Source organism: Mustela nivalis, assembly GCF_964662115.1.
Source record: "Mustela nivalis genome assembly, chromosome: 5".
In the NCBI taxonomy this organism is placed as follows: domain Eukaryota; kingdom Metazoa; phylum Chordata; class Mammalia; order Carnivora; family Mustelidae; genus Mustela; species Mustela nivalis.
This window is the reverse complement of record NC_139024.1, coordinates 97,834,254-97,856,267: the sequence shown is the minus strand read 5'-3', so window position 1 is coordinate 97,856,267 and position 22,014 is coordinate 97,834,254. Positions and strand designations below refer to the sequence as shown.

Below are 22,014 nucleotides of genomic sequence, written 5' to 3'. Positions count from 1 at the left end.
AACAAACCCTTACAGATATAAAAGTAGACACAGTAACTGAAAGCATGTATAACGATTTATTGAATATCTTTAACAAGACCATTATCTGACAAGTAGAAAACAGTTGAGTTTTCAGTTTTTAAAAAAATCCCTCAAACTGGTGTTCATTTTGGAACATTTCTGTTGTTTGTAACATAAAATAAGACACGTAATATTCCACCTTGAAGTTTATCTTTTAAATCCAAAGTGTATACTCTGCCCGTTACAGTAGAATCATACGGATTTAGTCTTCAGTTCCTCTGGATTCTCAGAGTAGCAGTAAGATAAGTCTTAGAATCATCATGAGGCTGGATTAAAACAAAAGGCAAAGAGCAGGTCACGCTTATGTGGCATAAGAGTTCGTATGTTCACCTAACCTGTACTGTTACTAAACTTTGGCTTCCAAGATGTTCACTTCTCCTGGAGCAGGGGTGATCTCCGTAATTATCCCTGTACTGGAACTTCCCAGACCTGATTGAATTAGCCACTTAAAAATGCTGATTGACTGAGCAAAATCAGAACTCATGATTCTGAAAACCCGAGATGAACCTTTGTAAGAGAAAGGTTTGGAGAGGAACACAAACCTTTCATAAGCTAGTAAGGGCAAGTGGCTTAAAAATAAGAAGCAAGGAGCAATTCTGGGGTGATATTATTATAATCTCAGCTACTTTCCACTGACTGGGGTCTTGTTCTTCTTGACCCATAAAGCCTACCTCTGATTCTTTCTATCACCAAGATCATTTTTAAAACACAGCCGTAACTGGAAAACAGTCCTTTGTAGTCACAGTCCTCCCTGACCTTCATGCCCCTTGCCACCAAGTCATAAACATGATACACAGCCATGAGAAAATTCTAAAGAAAAGTAGAATGGAGAAATTTACTCATTGCATTATCAACCAGTGATAAACACTATTAAAGGGTTGAAGCATCTCTTTCCTATCTTGGTTTTTTATACACAAACTTCTAAGATCACACTCAGATTTGGTTGTTTATTTGTTTTTATCTCCCACTATATCATTAAGATGTTCTAATGTCACTAAATGGTTTTTGAAAATGTGTCATGTAATTGCTGTTCAATATTTCATTAAGTGGACAAAAGCCTTATTGAAACATTTCCTTATTGATGAGTTTTAATTTTTCAGTTTACCATGTGTTCCATTAGAAATAAAGTTGCAATAAACATCAGCCTTTCTATACATTTCATTATTTCTTTGGAATACATTTCAAAAAGTAAAAATGTGTAGCAAAGGAAGTAAACAACTTTAAGGCTTTCAACATATAAAGGCTGCCTCCAGGAAGAATTGAAAATGTCACTATAAATTTGTAGGTGGTAATATGCTTAATCTCATGGATAGAATTACTGGGATCAAATTGAGAAATTGGAGGCTCCCTCTTTATTTATTTATTTTTTTTAAATATTAACTGTCCTCTCTTGAAAACTCAAAGAAATGTAGCAGGCTATCACTTTGTCTAATGCTCTAAGAGAGACTGAGTATCAGATTTAAATGAATACATTTACTGTTTCAGATGAGTAAATCTTGAGGAAAAAAGGCTGAATTCAGTTCTTTATTCTAAAAAACGTGAGTACATGCAGTCACATACTATAGCAACACCCCATGTACTCCCCATAATGTTCCTGGGGACATCAATACCAAAGACGGACTGCAGGCATGATACTTTAAGGTTTTATAGTCATGCTTACTCTAACAAAAATCACATTGACCTTTTCAAGTTAAAGCTGACTCTTGCCAAAAAGTCCACATTAAATGATGATAGAAGAAAAAGTACAGAAAAATAGTGTTTCTTACCTTAAACCTGCAACCAGTCCAGCTGGCATGATTTTCTTAGATCTCTTATACCTCACACCCATTATGGTGGCCAGGAAGAAAGCTGTAACTAAAAACCCAACCAATGCATGAACCAGAGTTTCAAACACATTATCAATGCTTGCTCATGCAAAAAAAAAAAAAAAAAAAAAGAGAGAGAGAGAGAGAGACATTGTTTCAGCTTTCTAATACAATAGCTATTATGTATAAGTATTAAATTGCTATCTTCTTAAAAAGATAAAATGCTCTCTTAAAAGACTTTATAAACTAGCTTATCAAAAAGGTTTCTGGGTAAGCAACATGTTAAAATCCATTCCCGAAATATCTTCAGAAGAAAAAGTCTTTCTCTAACTTAATTTTCTGTTTGTAGAAACGCCAGGAAGGCTAGGACTGTGTCTTCTTCAGCTTTCTTCACAAACTCTGGGGAGTCTGTCTGGACCCACAGGAGACATCCAATAAATGCTCATTTAAGTGAAAGTAAAGAAAATAATCAGAGTCTTTAAGTAAGACCTGATGAGTAAAAAAATACTAGGAAAAAAGGCCGATTGATTGTAATTTGCAGTACTGCATTCTGGGAAATGGATGCCTGGAGGCTAAGTAAGAACAGTCTGGGCAATAATATTACACTCAGAAGTGTCCCGCCAGCCTTTGAGGAGCTGACCGAGTACGGAGAGAGAATGTTTTATGGAAGAGATGCGGATGCCGACATCGCAATTTCAGAACAGCTTTCAACGAAAAATCACTTGCTGATATAAAGAACAAAATGACGGACAATAAACACACGTGAACTACTTAAATGCATGTGAATAAAAAACCCAAATATCCACATCTTGCTGTTTTGTTTCTTCTTTTGACACAATTTCATTATTAAAAACTATCCTTAGCTCCTATTTCAAACAAGTCAAGGGAAAAAAATACAACACAAAGTCTCTTTCTCTCCCTTGAAGACGGAACTGGTATAATTTGTCTTTATTTGTCCTGTCTTCCATACCACCAGGACACTCTGAATAATAATCAAATTAAACGGAAACAATTTCCAAACCTTCACGGGATCTCAAGTTAGACTAAAGAGAACCAAGCATCCTGGGCCTACACACACAGGTTTCCATTTTTACTATGGACATTCCCCTGCTAAGCCGGACAAGGGAAGAAGCTAAAAAAAGGTCAGCCTTGGTTTTCTAGATCGAGTCCTAGGGTAAAACAGGATCTAAAAGCTGCTTGTGAATTAAATAAAATAATGCGAGGCTGTCTTATTTGGTATTTTAATAGCAACACAAAAACTATGCTAATAGGTACTTAAGGGTATTAGCAGAAATTCTGGACATAATTCCTTAATTTTTCTAATTTTATTTTTCTAGTAATAAGTTTCATAGAAACATGCTTCTGTGTCTGAAGGCCTGGGAGCAATATCCTTGTTTCTGAGTGGGTCACTCTAGAAAGGAACAAGAATTATGTTCAGTCTCCACACATGCGTATCTACTTACCACATGACTACCTTTTCCAGTATACCTAGTACAGAGTATCAAAAAAGTCACTCCCAAGGTTCGACCCTTCAAAACTGGAAAAAATGTCTTACTTACACAGTGATAGTTTGACATCTCGCTTGTCATTGGAGACACGGTAGGCTCCATAGCCAGCCAAAAATCCAACAAAAAGACCAGCGATCAAAGATGGAACACCACCTGGGGGAAAAAAGGGGGCTCAGAGAGAGAATCCCCAAATGAAAGGAATTCCTTTCTTTCAAGAATGATACATGCACCTTCAAATGCGTATCTAGGTGGGCACTGTAGCTCGACAAAGCCAAATTACATATCCGCCTCTTCATGGACCATTTCTAATATGACTGGTCCCTGCTGAACCCAAAATGCAAGGCAGAGGAACCCCAAATACATGGCAGTGCCAGGGTTAGATACGGCTTGAGTGAATATGAAAGCCTGCCTGGTGGTAGCGGTTCTGACTTTGATTGCATGACCTAGACAATCGGTTGACTTCTTTATACCTCTCTCTGTCCTTCTCTTCCCCCTCTTCTCCCTGCCTCCCTCTTTTTACTCAGGCTGTGATAATAATGGGATGCAATGGTATTTAAGCTCATAGAGGTAGAAAGAGAAGTCCCATGCAAAGCAAGCAATGGTTCTGTCCTGAATAATTAACAAAGCTTCCAGCCTCGGGATGTCAGGACTCAGGGATGAATGGGGACTGTACTGAGAGATGGAAAGAGCCAGTAGCCTCCCATCCAGTGCTCTCCTGCCCTCAGTCCATTCATCCCCTGCCCCAGGGCACGGTGACCAACACTGAGCACTTCCAGCCCACCGGCAACGGGCCTCCTTCCAGGGACACTGTGCACAAAACAGACAGACACACACACAGTCGGTGCTTTGTGGAGCTCACTCTATTTAGAATCTAACAGATTGGAATCCCTCAGGGTAGGGCCAAGGCATCCCTATGTTTTAAATATCTATAGGAAATTCAGATGGTAACCAGAGTTAAGAACCATTGCAGCAGTGTGCGCGCACACACACAGCAGCATCCTGAATGAGAAGACACACAAGCTAGGTTCTAGTCCTAATTCTTCCATTTGTTGCCCGAAGGACTTTGGCTAAGGCACTTAGTCTCTGAGTTTTGTCAGTTGCAAAACAGTGTTGGTAATACCATCCACGTCAAATACACAAAGGCTTAGAATGTTACAGTTGGACAGAACGTTAAATTCCTCGTTGTTCCTCCTTCCCCCCAAATCTATTCTGCAAACACGGCAACACGGTCTTCTAAAATCATACGTCCAGACTGGTCACTCTGCTAATTAAAAACTGTCTGTGCTTCCTATTGCACTTAGAGAAAAACCCAAGTCCACTCGATTACGGGAGCCTTGGCCTTCGATCAGATCCCTTAAGACTTTATTCTTCATGGCTTCTAGACATGCTGTTCCCTGCCTGGACTGCTCTTCCCTGCCCTGTCTGCCTGGCCAACTGCAGTGCACCTGTCTCTGTAACGGTCAGCTCCTAGAGACATCTTCTCTGACACACCACTCTGAACAAGGGGCCCCATCAGAGTCTCCAACGATTCGCCATCCTGTATTTGCGCACCTGTCCACGTATTTAAGGTCAGCCCCCCAACTTGCTTCCAAGCACCATCTCTTTTTGCTCACTGCTGTTTTCCAGGGCCTGACCCAGTGCTGGATACTTGGCAGCACTTGATAAATGCTGACAAAATGCAGGCCCGGGCCCTCCCTGTTAAATGGGTCATGTTTAGCAGAAGACAGCAGATTAGAAAACAGTCAAGGGAATTGAAGCATTTTCTGGAACGCATGACTAGGTCACCTTAATTAAGGTGTCTTCTCACTTAGAGACCTTGGACTCTCTTCTGTACACTCTGATGAGTTCTGCAATGCTGGGACCCTCCCCACCTGAAGTATGTGCAGGCAGGGGAAGCAGCTGCACCCGAGTCTCGCGGAGGTCAGACAGCAAACAGTGAGGATGGGCAGGCTCTAGGTTTAAGAAGGCTATGGCTCGTGGAAGGGAGCCAGATCCTGCCAAAAAGCTCAGTCTATAGTGGGGCTACCATAAAAGAAAAAAGAAGTGCCAAGCTGTGCCCCGCAACTCCTCCTTCAAGTGCCAACCTGGCTGGGGCAGTCTCAAGGAGTTTCAACGGAGTTGGGAGGTGCACAAGAGGGCCTCTCTCCCTCAGAGCAAGATACCTGCTCTCCTGCTCCCCTCTTTCTCTCCAGAGGGGCTGCTGTGCCCTGACCTTGAACTGGAGTAGAAGGTAGGTAGCCAGGTTCAGCCCTGGTGCAGGAGAAGGCCAAGAGAGCTTTCTGCCCATCTTGGGCTTTGGGCACTGGCTACCTGGCTCAGAAAAAGCCTCAAAATCATAGTGTCTACTTGGGTATGCACTTTCCTGGGGACCTGTGTGGGAGAGGGGTGAGCTCAGAACTTGGTGCCGCTGTGCTGCCTCTCTCCCCCTTGCCTGCTCCCAGCAAGAGAAGAAATCTATCAGCCCCTCACTCTGACCCAACTATGTCCGGCACTTGGTCTTGTACAGGATTCAGATATACTTGTCCTCTTACCAAACACCATCCTGACATCACATCTTCAACCTACTCAACACTGTTCTCAGTAACTGTCCCGTGAAGGGTCTCCGGGCTGAACTCTAGGGGATTCATGTCTAGGGAAGTTTTAAGTAAAAACATAAAGAACTGATTCACTTTATACAAAAGCTCTAAAGCACTGGGGCCACAAGCAGCTAAGAATATAGAATACAAAACCAGAAAAAGGTATTTTGCCTCACTGGCCCACAGACTCTCCCCCTGGCATGGAGTAGCAGCAGAAACAAGAATATCAAGACCTTCTTCCAGCCAGGCACTATGTGAAATGTGTTACATGCATTATCTTATTTAAACCTAACTGATCAACATACAAATGAGGAATTGGAGCCCAGAAGTTAAAACAACTCACATGAGTACCTGAGCTAGTAAGGAGTAATGTCAAGAGCAGAATTTAGGAAAGCCTGATGCTGTGGCTTGTGCTCTTAACCCACATTACACAGGAGTGCGCTTTTTTGCAAACACAGGCCCCCAGGGGCTTCCAGGATCACACAGTTGGGGGCTCTTGTAGGAGGCCAAGGGACCATATTGTGCAGCTAAGCCATCATATAGTTTGGTGCCATCATATATTTTGATGGCACCAAACTATATGAGGGCACGTTGGTGCCTTCCATCGAGTACATATGCTACACCCATTGAGAGAGAACATAAGAGCAACAAACAAAAGTCCAAGTGAATTAGAGGTTCTCAGGAATCTTAGAAAATACTCTGTTTTAACCATAAGAGACTCTTAATCTCACAAAACAAACTGAGGGTTGTGAGGGAAGGTGGGGGGGGTATTATGGACATCTGGGAAGGTATGTGCTATGGTGAGGGCTGTGAAGTATGTAAACCTGGTGATTCACAGACCTGTACCCCTGGGGCTAATAATACATTATATGCTTATAAAAATAGAAAATTATAAAAACAAAAGTAAAAGAAGTAAATATTGTAGAATGGGAAAAAAAAAAAAAAAAACCTCTGTTTTAACCTGCCACCCCTCAGTCCCTACAGAGACCTGTGTTTCTGGCCTTAGACTTCTTAGCAATTGCTAAATAAGGGGTCCCTCTAATACCTATGTAGACCTGGCTTTTTCGCTCAAGTTGCAGCCTACCAATGTCACAAATAGAACCTTTCATTTTTTTGCATGAAAACTTATCAACTTTTTTTTTTCTCTCCCCTCTTTTGGATATAGATGAAGAGACAACCTCTGAGAGGATATCTAAGTATTTAACAAATTTTCCTTTGCAAAACACAATTATCAACATAATTCAGTTTTTGATACTAGGAATATGTAAACAAATGAAAATCCTCATTTGATAATGAGCGAGTAGCCCTGAGGAGGTTGAGTCAATTAATTACACAGTTAATAATGACAGGTGAAGAGAGACCCAGACAGCTGGGTTGGGTTGCTCTGTCACACCCAGCCCCCTGCCCTCTACAACTCCCTTCCATGCACGACATGCTGGTCTTCGGTTACCTCTAGGACCTCTTCACCTTCCTGTCTTATTTACAAACCCTCAGATGATCCTCCCCTCCACCCCGCCAGTGTTCCAAGACTCACTGTTTATACACCATACCCAATGCTCCATGCAATACGTGCCCTCCATAACACCCACCACCAAAATCACCCAACCCCCCACCCCCCTCCCCTCCAAAACCTTCAGATTGTTTCTCAGAATCCACAGTCTCTCATGGTTCTTCTTCCCCTCCAGTTTCCCCCAACTCACTTCTCCTCTCTTTCTCCCATGTCCTCCATGTTATTCCTTATACTCCACAAATAAGCAGCAAAACTGACTCTCTCTCTGCTTGATGTATTTCACTCAGCAAAATCTTCTCCAGTCCCGTCCATGCTGATACAAAAGTTGGGTATTCATCCTTTCTGATGGAGGCATCGTACTCCATTGTATATATGGACCACATCTTCTTTATCCATTTGTCTGTTGAAGGGCATCTGGGCTCTTTCCACAGCTTAGTGACTGTGGCCATTGCTGCTATGAACACTGGGGTACAGATGGCCCTTCTTTTCACTACATCTGTATCTTTGGGATAAATACCCAGCAGTGCAATTGCAGGGTCATAGGGTAGCTCTATTTTTAATTTTTTAAGGAATCTCCACACTGTTTTCCAAAGTGGCTGCACCAACTTGAAACCCTCACATGATCTTAGCACAACCAGCAATCCCCTACCAAGGCCCTTGGATGAGAAATAGAGTTAAGGCTTACCTCTCCGCTTATATCCCAAAATGCTTCCAAACGTCACAAGGGCCGCATAACCGAAACCGATCAGGTCCATTGGCAAGGTTGCAATTCTACCGCTGGATGAAGGGACAAGTTTTACAAAATAAAAAGAACTGGGGATGGGGGGAGCATAGGTAATACAAAAATGGCATGTATTCCACGGAGTTACAGAGATTAATTTCAAGCTCAGCCAGAAACGTGCATGCTTAATCAATGGCAAATCACTGATGAATATAATGAAGCCCCTGGCAAAAAATCACGTGAGTGACGAGAATATCCTATGTGTCTCATAGCAGCAGTTGAAACATACACCTAGGGGTGAGAAGTTCCATGAAAATCCTACCCAGGAATCGGTAAGATGCAGGAGAAAGTGTGCTGGTGACAGGCTGGAGACATGGGTACTGGTCAGCAGCAGGCTGTTGGGCCTTGACTCATGCCCCATCCCTGACACTGACTCCCCCGCAAAGTGAGGGGAGTAGATGAGATGAACCCTAAAGTTCCTTGTAGCTTTCTAATTCTTTTAATTTCTGATTCCCAGTGCCGCTTCTATATCTATATGCAAATAAAACTCATGTCTCTCAGATCTGTAAAGTTCTGGATCAGTCACCTCTGTTGGTCTCATAGCTTCAAGTTGTGACCACACTGCATGCCTTCTGTCTTCAGCCCTGTCAGCTTCTCATGGTCCGTCTGACCTACTGTTGTTCCCAAAGACTTAATCGAATTCCACAGTGTATGCTGGGCTCCAAGCCTGCTGCCACTGGCTGCTAGCTATGTAACATTGTGTGTGGTCCCTAATCTCTCTGCAACTCGGTCTCTCCATCTGTAAAATACGGATAATGATAAAATTACCTCACAGGTTGTGGTGATTAAATGAGGTAATACTGAAGAGTGCTTACAACAGGGCCTACACGTACTGGGCACTCATCAAATACTAGCTGCTTGAATAATGATTGTTCTTCTCTTTCACCCTATACCCATTTTTAAGCTTGACATGTGTGAGGCCATAACTGTGCCAGCTTGCTGAGGAAACAACAGAGATGGAGTGAATTTATGACGCAGGCACTCAGTGAATCAAACCAAAATGTTATAGCTTATGCTCAACTCCATTTAACAACTATTTATTGGATGTCTTCTTTTTTAGAAAAATATTTTTTTAATTTCTTTGACACAGAGAGAGAGCACAAGCGGGGCAGTGGCAGGGAGAAGCAGGCTGCCTGCTCAGCAGGAAGCCCGAAGTGGGGCTTGATCCCAGGATCCCGGGATCATGACCTGAGCAGAAGGCAGATGCTTAACCAACGAAGCCACTCAGACGCCCCTGCATGTCTTCTTTGTGCAAGGCAGCAGGAAGGCATGGAAAGCCCTTGGACTTGGCTCTGGCCTTTTAGTACAGCACAGCAGAGGAGGAAGACGTGTGGATGAGCCCTATGAGGAGATGCATGGGCACGATATCAAGAAGTGGAGCCTACGGTGACTTGTGAGCCTAAAGGAGGATTCCTAGAGCAGACAGGGTACGGGCTGGGATCTTGGGGAGAGGAGGAGTAAGCCGAGCGAAGAGGGTGGCAGGGAAGGATGTGCTCTGGGCAGCAGGGAGAACGTGTGCAAAAGCCCAGTAGCATGAGAAAGCATGGCCTGTTCTCAAAATGGACAGGCGTGCAGGGCAGCTATGAAGACATGGGCCTGGGGAAAAAGACAGGGCCAGGACACTTCTAAGTGTTGTAAAGGGAGGCTGGGTTCTGTCTCAAGGGCAGTAGGGATGACAGAAGGGAGTCTCTCCACCAGATTTAATTCCAGCCAGTGCTTCCTCGCAGTGGGTAGCGGGAGATGGGACGAAGTGAAGCAGGAAGCTGAGCTAAGCCAGAGCTGGTGGTGGCCTGGCCTGGAGCAACGGCAGGGAGGGTGGGTCAGCTCTGAGAGACGTTCAGGAAACAGAATCAATAAGCCTGGATGTGGGGAGTCCAGGGGAGGGATGAGTCAGAGATGACTCACGTCTAGTCTCTGGATTGGCGCACCAGGAAGGAGAGGTGGGAGGCGGGGGGCGGGGGGGCCTTGATGCTCCTCAAGGAGATAGGGAGCCCTGGACCAGCAGGCATGTGGTAGCAGGTGGAGGGAGGAATCCAGGAATGGTGGGACCTATCTGAGACATAGCCTAAGATGCCTGACACACAGTGAGGAAAATACCTCTACACACAGATGGAAGCTTATGAGATCACTCCTCATCAGGTAGTAATTTGGGAACCTAATTTTCTCCTTAAACCGGCCACCTGATGTAAAAGGCCGATTCTTCTCCGTCCTCTGAGCTCCCAGTCTCCTTCTGACGCTCTCCTGGGGCCCCACCCCTTCTCCCTGGCATGGCGTTACTTACATTGAGCTCCCCTCCCGACCTCCCGTCTCAGCCTAGCTCCTCTGGGGCTAAGCTCAAGTTCTGTTCACCTTTGTCCTCCCCACATCACCAAGCTCACCACTACGCACAAGGCAGGGTGTGCAGAAATACTTGCTGAATGAACCAGAGGAACAACTTTTGCCTGAGGGAAGACATTCTGTAACTGATCAACCCTCAGTATAGCTCTACTGCCAGGCAACGGTCTGTTCCCTTAATCTCCTTACTGAGCTGAGTATTCTAAGGAGGCAAAATACACACACCTATTCCCAATCCTTGCAAGAAGTTTCTGAATACAGAGAGAAATTGCAGACAAAAAGCAAACATCCCTCTTGCTCCCTGTCCATGGCAGGACCATATGACCAGAACCACACAGGGAAGTGATGGAAGTAGGAGCTGATGGGCGCCTTGCTTCACAGGCTCTCACTGAAAATACTACCTCAGTACTTGGAGAGGCCAGAAAGCGTCTTGGGTGCAATGCAGCAAAAATGATTTACTGCACCGCGTATGAAACCAGGTGACAGGGCCCTGCCTTGCCCCTAGCCCTCCAAAATTTGGGGGACCCACTAAGAGATTTTCTGTATGCTCTGTATAAAAAACTACCTACCTTTGTACTCCTTGGGGGCTCGAAAGACCATCTTCGAATGAAGTCTGGGTGGTACTAGCAAGGTTAAACTGCCAAGCGTTTTTGCCATGGTCAGAGAACCCCATCCCTTCCCCGCCTCTCCCCAGTTCCAGGAAGGTCGGAAGGAGGACAGGTGGGAGATTCAGGGCCGCGGAAGGAAGACATTCCGGGAATTCCCAGAAGACGGAGAGAAGCGACGCTTGGAAGAAGCAGCCCCCATCCCCTGCAAAATCCTCCCCAGGTCATTAGCATCTTTGCTCAGATCTGTGCCTTTACAAGAAAATTCAGGAGAGAAGTTCTCGACTGCGAGGTATACAGCTCACCTGCAGCCCCGAGCCCTCCCCACGGCTCAAAAGAGAAAAATCGGGAGCCAGCCTCGGGCCAGCCTCGTACCTGGTGTCCGGAAGCGGTCCCCGCCGCCAGCACCTCCCGATTCTGCGCGCTACCTCCCCGCACTGGCAGAGCCTGCTGGTTCCGGGCGGTGTCGGTCCCGCGGCGCGCATGCGCCACGGCTTGCCCTCGCCTCCGCCGGGCGTGCCCTGCACAGTCTGCGGACCCCGAGGCCAGTCGGCTCCTCCGCCGCTCGCTCTTTCTGCCCAGCTTTCCGCTCTGGCTCTACAGCCGTGCTGGGGTCTGCTGCCTCCTGCCGAACCCGGCCGGACGGGGAAGCCCCCGCAGAGAATAGGTCTGGTTGTAGCCGGCATCCCAGAAGGCGGAGTTTTAACCTTGAGGTTCGTTCACCACTCAGAGGACAGCAATCAGGCCTTTTAGATTCTTGCCAGCGACCGTCCCCATTTTCAGTGCGGGGAGCTAAGGTTCAGACAGATGGGGTGACTGAGTTGTCCACGGTCTCAGGTCCTAAGTGGGGTACAAAGGTTAGAGCCCAAGTTTGGTTTCTAAGCCGGAGCTCTCTTCATTATATCACACACATTATATCACTCCCTTCATTATATCTCCACTCCAGAGGTGGAGGGGAGCTCAGGATCCCGGTTTATACTCCACGCCCAGGATTTGCTGCGCCTAATTAAGGGAAGGGAAAGGTAGAGACTGACAGACGTGCAATGCGCTTTAAGTCATGGCTAGTCTCAGGATCTATAATCCCGGAAATGAATTCAGTGGATTTGGAATTGTTCCTCCTGGCAACAAATGCTCATTTCACGCCAGTTTTGCCTTCCAAACCACATACTATAACTCTAACCAGACTCCTTACCCATCCTTACCCTAGCCTCCCCCAACCCTCTCTCCAGACTTCCAGGACTTGCCCTATCCAGAATAAAAGTAAAACCCCGCTTGGAATGCTTCCCTTACCTTTACCCGATAGGACCTCCAGTAAATAACTTGCCCCTGACTTCAGACGTCAGTGCCTGGATTTATAAGATGCTGCTCAGAGATCCCTTTGACCCTGTCACTGAGGTATGGGAAGCTGGAAACAGTCCCATGATATTCCTACTCAAGGCATTTTCACCTAAACTTAAAAGAATAACTATCTATGATGGGAAATTCCATATTCTTGGACATGTGGGTTCACAAACGTTCTTAGGCAAAGAGGTCACTGTCCTCTCAATTCATATGCCAGCTAATAATAAGGTTAGAGCGCAAGGCAAGGGTACCACCAAGCATATTTCTCTCCCACCTATTTGTCAAGCTGTCTATTCATGATCCCAGCAGAGACAGATGGCCCTATGATGAGCCATCAGCTGCCTTTGGCAATCTGGAAAAACACAAGAACAATAAAAAACAGGATTTCCAAGGAAGCCAATTTTATTGAAATACAGTTATGAAATTATTAAAAATTTATATCTGCGATCTAATAAATGTGCTTCTTTATCATATTACAGGATCTCAGAGTGGGGGTAATAATACCATAGTTCCCAAACGGTGCTGCACCTAAACAATATTTTCGGGTATCTGAAACATGCAAACATCTGCTCGTGATGACAGAGTCACAGGTACTGATACTGTGGTGGTTTGTGGCCTATGAAACAAATGCTAGATTTTAGAAGTTAGTGAGGATAAAAATTTCTTTTCTCCATCCATGTTCTCAGATCTCCTGATTTCCATCCTCAGGCCCTTTTAGATTTGCAGAACTCCACAGGCTTTCCTAAGTGGTGTATGGGTGGGACTGGAAAAGAGGAGAGTACAGTTGAGAGCCTGACTGACTGACAGACTGGCTTCTCGCTCAGGCAGGACCTCACAGGATGTTTAGCCCTCAGTGAGTGCTCTGTGGATCCTGAGCCTAATCCTCATTTTCAAACAATGTTCCCAAACTCAGTCTGTATCAGCTCTTCTGTGGGCACTCTGGGTTTGGGAGATTAATTCATAAAACCAAAGTCACGGGGCACCTTCAGTTCAGGTCGTGATCCTGGGGTCCTAGGATCTAGACCTGTGCTGGGCTCTCTGCTCAGTGGGAAATTTGCTTCCTCCTCTGCCCTTCCCCTGCTCATGTTCTCTCTGTATCTCCTAAATAGATAAATAAAATTTAAAAAAATTTTATTTGACAGAGAGAGGGGGAACACAAGCAAGGGGAGGGGCAGAGGGACAGGGAGAAGCAGGCTCCCCCTGAGGAGGGAGCCTTATGCAAGGCTTGATCCTAGACCCTGGGATCATGACCTGAGCCAAAGGTACCATTTAACTGAATAAGCCACCCAGGTGCCCCAAGATAAAGAAAACCTTAAAAAAAAAAAAAAAAAAAAAGAAGTCACAAGAGACTTACTGATTTTTAAGCAAATAAAAAAAGTCTGCTTCAGGTCCGTGATTCTTCTCTTCTTCTAGATACCACAGGATTACTGATCATTTAGGGCTCTGCTCATCAGTAAAAGAATTTTTTAAAAAGATTTATTTATTTGAGAGAGAGAGAGGGCAGAAGTGGGAAGAGGGTCAGAAGGAGAAGGAGAAGCAGACTCTTCACTGAGCAGGGAGCCCTATGTAGGTCTCAGTCCCAGGACCCTGGGATCATGACTGGAGCCAAAGGCAGACACTTAACGACTGAGCCACCCAGGAGTCCCAGTAAAAGAAATTTTGAACAAGCATCCCAATATATGTATATTATTTCTAAATTAGACCCCTACTGCTGTGCTAATATGCTGTGCATATTTTTAAATACAAATATATAAATCAAAATAAGATACATAATGCAAGGCTTTAAAAGGAGAACATGAATAGGATGAAACAGAGATTTCCTATGTTTAATTAAAAATGACATATTTCTGTCCCATGGTACAGTAGACTATTTTTATTCTTTCTGTCTTCTTTCCCAATAATACTTTTCTGAACTGTTTGCAGCCTTAAGGACATCCTTCTTTTTTTTCATGTAGTGGTAAAACTGAATACTGTCAAATGTAAAATTCACTCTGACCTGCAGCTCTGCTCTCCTCAAGCCCACGGGACACAGATTCCTTGCATCAGCCCAGTGTGATGACGTTAGGCTAAATATCCTCTCAATAAAAGTGTGTGAGCATGAAATAGTTAGGATTTTACTTACTAGCAACAGCAGGTTTTTAAATTTGTAGGTGTTTGCTTTCATTTCTCCAAAAAGGTCCACCCACTTTGTGTCCACAGGCCTGTTAAGGTCAGCAGTTTGTTAATCAGGTCCTTTGTATCTGTAAATTCATCATATAGGCTTTCATTTTTTAAAAAGATAAATTTATTTGAGAGAGAGCGCAAGTGTGCACATGAGCAGGGGGAGGGGGAGAGGGAGAGAGAGAGAAATTCAAGCAGACTCCCTGTTGAGTACAGAGCCCAGCACAGAGGCCAGTGTCACAACCCTGAGATCATGACCTGAGCCGATTGGATCAGTTGGATCCGTAACCAACCGAACCTCCCAGGCACCCCAATGTCCATCATTTTTAAGCACTCTGAAGCACACTGGAAGCCATCATAAGGTAAACATCTCCTTTTCAGGGAAAATGGTTTTGAGGCATAGAGATAATTTGAACTGGTAAAATTGAAGTTGGGTTCCAAATAAGCTACTGTCTTAGTAAAGAAATTAAGAAAGTCCTGTTTAACTTGATTACCCTTTTCTGGAGACTTTTTTTTTTTTAAAGTTCTGAAGCAGTCTTATTTCCAAAAAATGAATAATTTTTATGCTGTATGAATTTTTGTCTCAACTTATACATAACATTAGACAGTTCAGGTGCGGTCTGTTGATCCTTTTCTAGGCTTCCTATAGCCTCTTCAAAGACCATCAGTTGTGGAGACACAGCATATAAATTTCCATTTTACTATACCCCTCTTATCCATTTTCATCAAATATATTCCAAATCAAAGAAGAACAGTCTTCTTGTCCCAAATGTTGAAACTATGATTTTATGGTAGGCTGACACTTTACAATCTTTTCTGTGACTGGGAGCAATGAGGTCCATTTTGTAGGCACATATCTAACAAGGCTATCTTCTTCCACTTCTTTAAAGTCAAAAATCTCATTAAGAGCTTCTGGACATTTTGACAAAACTGAAAAGTGACCAAAAACTTTCCTTATGAAAGTCTCAATACCATATATAAACAAATCACAACCCTTCCCTCTTTTTTTTTTTTTTTTAAAGATTTCATTTATGTGAGAGAGAGAGAGAAAGAAGGAGCAGGGGTAGGGGAGAGGAAGAGAGACAAGCAGACTTCCTGCTGAGCAGGGAGCCTGATGTGGGGGTTCCATCACAGGACTCTGAGCTGAAGGCAGATGCTTAACTGACTGAGCCATCCAGGCATCCCAAACCACAACCCTTTTTAGGAGTGTCATATATAAGATGTGCAGGGTATTGAATAGGTAAGATCTTTTCATTTTCTCTGGTGAGACACTTATAGACTGAGTGGGATTTGCCCAAATTTACATGGGCACTTTCTGATGAATGTGGAGATAGATGAGCTAAGTCTAGTTTGTATTTGGGCAAAATATCAACAAGTCTTCTGCTTTGTGATTCCAGCAGTTCCATTAAAATCCTCTAGAAATCGAGAAGGTAATCTGAAATCCTATTTTTCAAGTCAAGGGACCTAAGAACTAGAGGGAACATTTTTTTGTTGCCATGGTTCAGAGCATAGACTGTAGAAAGCATGATGGCTGGTGAGAAAGGACCAAACCAGCTGTACACTGTAAGGGGCCAACAGCTCTGCTATCAGAGTTTCTCCTTTTGATCGCCCACAGGGTATTTTAGTTGCAATCCCTAAGTCAAGAAAAGTAACTTCTTCAGATGCACAGAGCAGTCAAGGGAACCAAGGATGATACCCGTTGGTTTGTGTGGTATCCCCAAGCTCATTCAACAGCTGCTATTTTTGACTGAACATTGATCATCTTCTTGGGGGAATAAAAATACTTTTGATGCGTTTAGAGTCACTTGCCTATCTCATTCTGGACTGGTGAGATTCAGTCTCCACATGTTTTTTCACATCCCCTTCTCCACTATGCCCAATCCCAAAGTCTTTCCTGCATATTGTGCAGTATTCTCTGTTTTGGTTATCTACCTCCCTGATCCAGTTCTAGATCTCTTTCCATTTGTCACTAAAATAACACGGCCCACTTAGTCTTCTTTCTAGATGAAGGGATCATGCTTGTGTTGGTGGTATAATTGTTCTCATTTTCATTAACTGACTTCTTAGAAAACAATATGCACAAGTTTAAAAATTTAAACTAGCCTGTCCTGATACACATCACAACAGTACATCCACAGGGAAAGTCGAGGACAGACTGTAATCTTCCTAATTATGACACACTGAAGTCACTCTCCAGCAAGCAATCGTGGATGGGTCAATTGTTAGTGTCAACTGCAAACTGTGGGTGACAACATCAGTGGTCAGGGAGGAAGTGGGCAACTATATTCATTTGACACTTAAGACAATGTTGCTCTCAGCCCCTCTTTTAGGGTCACTGTATGGGCTTTGTTCATTTCCTCCAGTCTTCCACACTCATCACCCAGACCAGGACTTTTCATACTCCAGGGAAGGTCTCCCAGGACATGATACTTTCAGTGTGAAATTGGGATGATCGCTTCCCTTACTGGGTCTCCAGTAATCCAAAGGCTATCTCTCCAGAGGTGCGAAGGCAGGCCCAAGGAGCCAGAGACTCCTCACCTTGCTTCCACTGATGGAGTGAAACTTCTCTAGAATATTTCTGAAGTTTCTCTTCCTTAAAGGTGATGAAAACAGAACCTTGTCTTTTATTGGACTCTGGATCCAATGAAAACTCAGTGGCCTTGGTGCCCTGGGTGGCTCAGTTGGTTAAGCATCTGACTCTTGGTTTTGGCTCAGGTTGTGATCTCATATGTCCTGAGATGGAGCTCCTCATTGGGCCCTGTGCTCAGTGGGAAATCTGCTTGAGAACTCTCTCCTTTTGCCTGCCCCCATCTCTAAAATAAATATGTGTTTTTTAAAGTCCCTAAAAACAAAACAACAACAACAAAACACACATACAACTCAATGGCCTTGATCTGGAAACCCGGCAAAGCTCAGGGCTGGTGACTTCTCTAGCTTAGGACCTAAAGGGAACTCATAGGAGATAAGACACACCAACGCCAGAGGAGGAGAAAGAAGCCTTGCTTCTTTCCCCCAATCAGGGAAGCAAGTAAGGTAGGAAGGAAGGAAGGAAGGAAGGAAGGAAAGACGGAAGGGAGGAGGTTGATCAAATTGTCCAGGTTTGCCCAGGACTAAGGGAATGGGGAACTTGCAGTGCTAAGTGAGGGATTTCGCTGTTGAGGGAATTACTAAGACTGGAGACTCTGGGGTTTCCTGGGATGTGGGACTTTCAGTGCTAAAACCCAGACAATGACTTCTGAGACGGGAATCAGACAGATGCCGGTTCTAATTCTCACTGGCAGTTGCTAGCAGTATTACCCTGCGCTACTCCCATTCCTTTGAGCTACAAGACTCCACCACTGGTTCACAAAACATGTCATCTCTTCCAAACACACCACACACTACCTAAACTTAACTCCTCCATTTTCTCTAAACCTGAAATCCAGCTGGTTTATCTAAACACATAAATCAGACCTTAGTCCAGTGGAGTCTCTGTGCTTGCTGCATGCCTTCTTCTTGTCCTGGTAGTCTCAACCTAAGACTTGTTTCCTCCAGAGGTAAAGCAGCAGGATTTCAGAGCACAGGCTGTAGCTGGGCTGCTGGGCACGGAATCTTCACTGTGCCAACCCTCTATACATTGTGCAATGTGTTTTACTTACCAAATCTTCTTAGGGCCTTAATCTCTTCCTTTGTAAAATGGCACTTAAATAATGCCTATTTTACAGCATATGTGGTTTCTGTCCTTTCTTTCCTTTCCTTTTTTTTTTTTTTAAAAGATTTTATTTATCCATTTGACAGAAAGAGACACAGCCAGAGAGGGAACAAGCAGGGAAAGTGGGAGAGGGAGAAGCAGGCTCCCGCTGAGCAGGGAGCCCAATGCAGGGCTCCATTCCATGACCCCAGGATCATGACCTGAGCTGAAGGCAGACCCTTGATAACTGAGCCACCCAGGCGCCCCAACCCATATACTTCTTCTTATTCTCCCTGAAATCTGTACAGAAACAAGTCCCTAAATTCTGCTTCCCTCAGAACCTTGGCTATAGATAGCTCAGACACTGTGATTGTGATACAGGAGTGCTATCCTTTCAGAGATCAAATCCCGTGCACAAGGGCCTTTGAAGGACTACATAGCTTACGTTCTCCATGCTCGCTGCATCTCTAAAGCGGCCCCACCCTCCTGATCTTCCAGTGTTGGGGTCCATTTTTATAGTATGGTCAACAACCTCTTCACATTTGGCCAAACAGTCTTTTGAGTCCTTTTTGCTGGTGTCCAGCTCAGGCCATTAACAATTTTCTGAAATGGTAGGGCAAGACACAGGGCAACAAGAAGTCTTACAAGGAAACCATGAGCTTGGAATGTCTTCAAGAAATCCGTGAGCTAAGGAAGAACTAGACCTCCCAAAGCTTTTGTTGGAAGGATTACAAATAAATCCACCCCCCAGAGCGAAGGTGTACACCTACGCATCCTATCTGTAAACATTCTACCTTTGACAGATGTTAACGAATCTACACTACCTCCTTACTGAGATCCCAACTCCACACTGACACTAACGAAACTGAAGACCAGGGCACCCCGGGACTGGGAAGGGGGAAAGAAAGGGCAACCCGGCCGGGGTGTAGGCCCTGGGCACTCATCACAACTGGAAGTTAGTTTGGTCTTTAAAAACCCTCTTCTCAAAGTGCAATCATCTATCTCTGTCTTCCCTCTGTGCCCAGAGGTGGCTCTCAAGGAACTTGGCCATCCCGGGAAAGAGACTGTGGTCGTACAGGATGGAGAGAGGGAGGATGCGGGGCCCGGCCTGGTACGCGGAGGGGTCCAGACCCTGGATCGGCCCGGGTCGGAGCGCACACTTGACTCCCGGCCACCTACCCTCTCCGCCAGGCGGCTGCGGGACGCACCGAAGTCCATTCAACAACTCCCGCCAACACCAGGGCACCTAACCTCGCGTCCTCCTGGTTCTTGCCCGGCTCATCCCGGGCCATCATCTGGTCGGGCTGGACGCGGTCCTGGCTTCCCCGGGCGGGCCCCGGCTCCCCGCTGGAAACTCACTTTGGCGGGTGGCCTCTTCTCGGTTCTCCGCCCTGCCGGGGGTTCCCCTGGGCGCCGCGCCCTCGCTTGCTTCGGACACCCTGGACGGACCGCTCGCCGCGGGGGACGCCGCGCAGCCGGCTCGCTCGCCCTCCCTCAGCCACCGTCACGGTGGCGGGGCGGGAACCTCCATCTGTCTCGGTAACGCTCAAGTTGGGAGAACCCGGGGCGGGGCATGGAGGGCGTCGGCCGGGGCAGGGGGGGCGGGGTGCGTGGGATGTGTGGGGGGGCGGGCCCACCTCTCCCACAGCGCCTGCTCATTGGCTGAACCCGCCCGACAGTCCAGGGCCGGCGTCCCATTGGCCTCAACCGCGCGCGCTCGGAATCCGAGGGAAATTGTGGTCGCAGAGGGCGGAAGAGCCAGGCCGGGGCACAGCGCCCCGAGGTCCAGCCGCGCGACTACTGGTCTGCCCCGGGCCGCGGAAAGGCCGGAGGCGCACCCTCCGCCCGCGGCATCGCGGCCTCTCGTCCCCGCGCGCCGGTCTCCGGGCTCCACGATAGTGAAAACAGCCAAGAGTAAGACGGCAAATCCAGTTTAATTCCCTGAAACAAGACCCCGACCTGCCAGTTCAAGGAAGGCCCAAGACTGAGAAAAGTGCAGTTAAGCAAAAATCGGTTTTTGCCAAGGCAAAGCAAACAACTGGAATCCAAGTGTGGGAATTTAAGAAAAGATAAAACGTGAGTCTAATTTCAAATTTGTACCGGTGTCTGTGTAGACCCGGATAGAGAGGCAACATTCACGACCAAAGATCAATCAGGCTCTTCTTATTTAATGGTCTTTCCTGTGAAGAGGCAGCAGGGGGCGCTAGACGCTCTAGTTTCTTCGAACTTTAGCCTGGTCAGTTTTTCCCGAACATCAAATAGTTCGCTCTTAGAAAACAATCTGAGGGTTTTGAAGGGGCGGGGGGGTGGGAGGTCGGGGTACCAGGTGGTACGGGGTACGGGGTACCAGAGGGCACGGATTGCACGGAGCACTGGGTGTGGTGCAAAAATGATGAATACTGTTATGCTGACAATAAATAATAAATTTAAAAAAAAAAGAAAACAGGGATGGTTATGAAACTTGACGGTAAATGGGGAAAACAGGGCGATGGGCTACGTGGAAGACGAAAAAGATACGCGATTTCGGCGCTACAGCCCATTGGCTCAGGAGCAGTTTCCTTAATGTCCTTGATGTGTGGGGAGGGGAGGTCCATTACAGGATTTAGGGGGAATTTTGAGGTGGGCTCCAAAAGAGAGGCAGGCAGTGCAGAGTGACCACAGGGCATCCGCCAACTTCCTGTTCTGAGCCTACCATTTGGACCCATTTTGAACCTTTGCCAAGGACACGGGGTTTGCGGTGCGAAAAACGGGACTGAGGGCTTTCCCGGGACTGGGTACTTTCCCATAAACAATAACAACTAATATTTAAAGAGTACCTGCTTGTGTGCCAGCCACCTTCTACTTTACGGTATCAACTTTGTTTAACCTTCACTAAGACCCTCTGAGGTAGTACTATGACATCCCCATTTTACTGAGGAAACTGAGGAAACTCGCCAAAGGTCATGTAAACAACTGAGCAGTGTCAGATCCAGGTTTCAGAAAAGGAGGTGCATGCAGGCTCGGTGGTCTTTCTGCCCGGGGTTCGAGTCTCTACTCCCGCTGTGTGTATTATTAATGCAGGAAAGCACATAACATTATGACTAGCACCTAGGAAATACTCAAGTATTTGCTATTATTATTAAAAGAGTGGTTCTTGTTTTCCAAGAGCTTAAAATATACTTTAAGAGATTGCTAAGGTTCCTAAAGCAGAGGCACCTGTTGAATGGATGAATGGGACAGATAATGGATGCATGTGAAGTGTTAGAGGAGGGAACAGTGGTGAAATAGTGGTCAGGTCTGGGTCACAGGTTGCTGGGGAGAGTAACTGCTTAAAGTTCTACCCAAACAACCCAAGCATCAGCCTCTGATCCTCACCCACTTGAGCTAATCATTACATCCTTTGTTTTTGATGATCGTATGGGTGTGTGTGTGTGCGTGTTTAAAAGTACAATCAAGGGGTGCCTGGGTGGCTCATTGGGTTAGAGCCCTGCATCAGGCTCTCTGCTCAGCGGGGAGCCTGCTTCCCCGCCCCCCTGCCTGCCTCTCTGCCTACTTGTGATTTCTCTCTCTGTCAAATAAAATCTTTAGGGTGCCTGGGTGGCTCAGTGGGTTAAGCCGCTGCCTTCGGCTCAGGTCATGATCTCAGGGTCCTGGGATCGAGTCCCACATCGGGCTCTCTGCTCAG

At 45.8% G+C, this 22,014-nt stretch overlaps 1 protein-coding gene across 7 annotated transcripts; it reads right to left on the bottom strand.

Moving 5' to 3' along the window:
• Positions 1-37: 37 nt before the first annotated feature.
• Positions 38-19,913, bottom strand: TMEM14A (transmembrane protein 14A). Of its 7 annotated transcripts, XM_082729366.1 has the most exons (7): positions 19,530-19,913; positions 14,643-14,760; positions 11,555-12,019; positions 8,145-8,236; positions 3,425-3,526; positions 1,827-1,914; positions 38-326 (listed from the first exon to the last, which is right to left on the bottom strand). In XM_082729366.1, the coding sequence occupies exons 3-7, from the start codon at positions 11,863-11,865 to the stop codon at positions 287-289; spliced, it is 633 nt and encodes a 210-aa protein (XP_082585492.1). In that variant the 5' UTR covers positions 11,866-12,019; positions 14,643-14,760; positions 19,530-19,913; the 3' UTR covers positions 38-286. The 7 variants fall into 7 exon arrangements, with proteins under 7 accessions (XP_082585492.1, XP_082585493.1, XP_082585494.1 ...); XM_082729367.1 differs by lacking the exon at positions 14,643-14,760 and having other exon boundaries at positions 19,602-19,869; XM_082729368.1 differs by lacking the exon at positions 14,643-14,760 and having other exon boundaries at positions 19,710-19,798.
• Between the last annotated feature and the right edge of the window lie 2,101 nt (positions 19,914-22,014).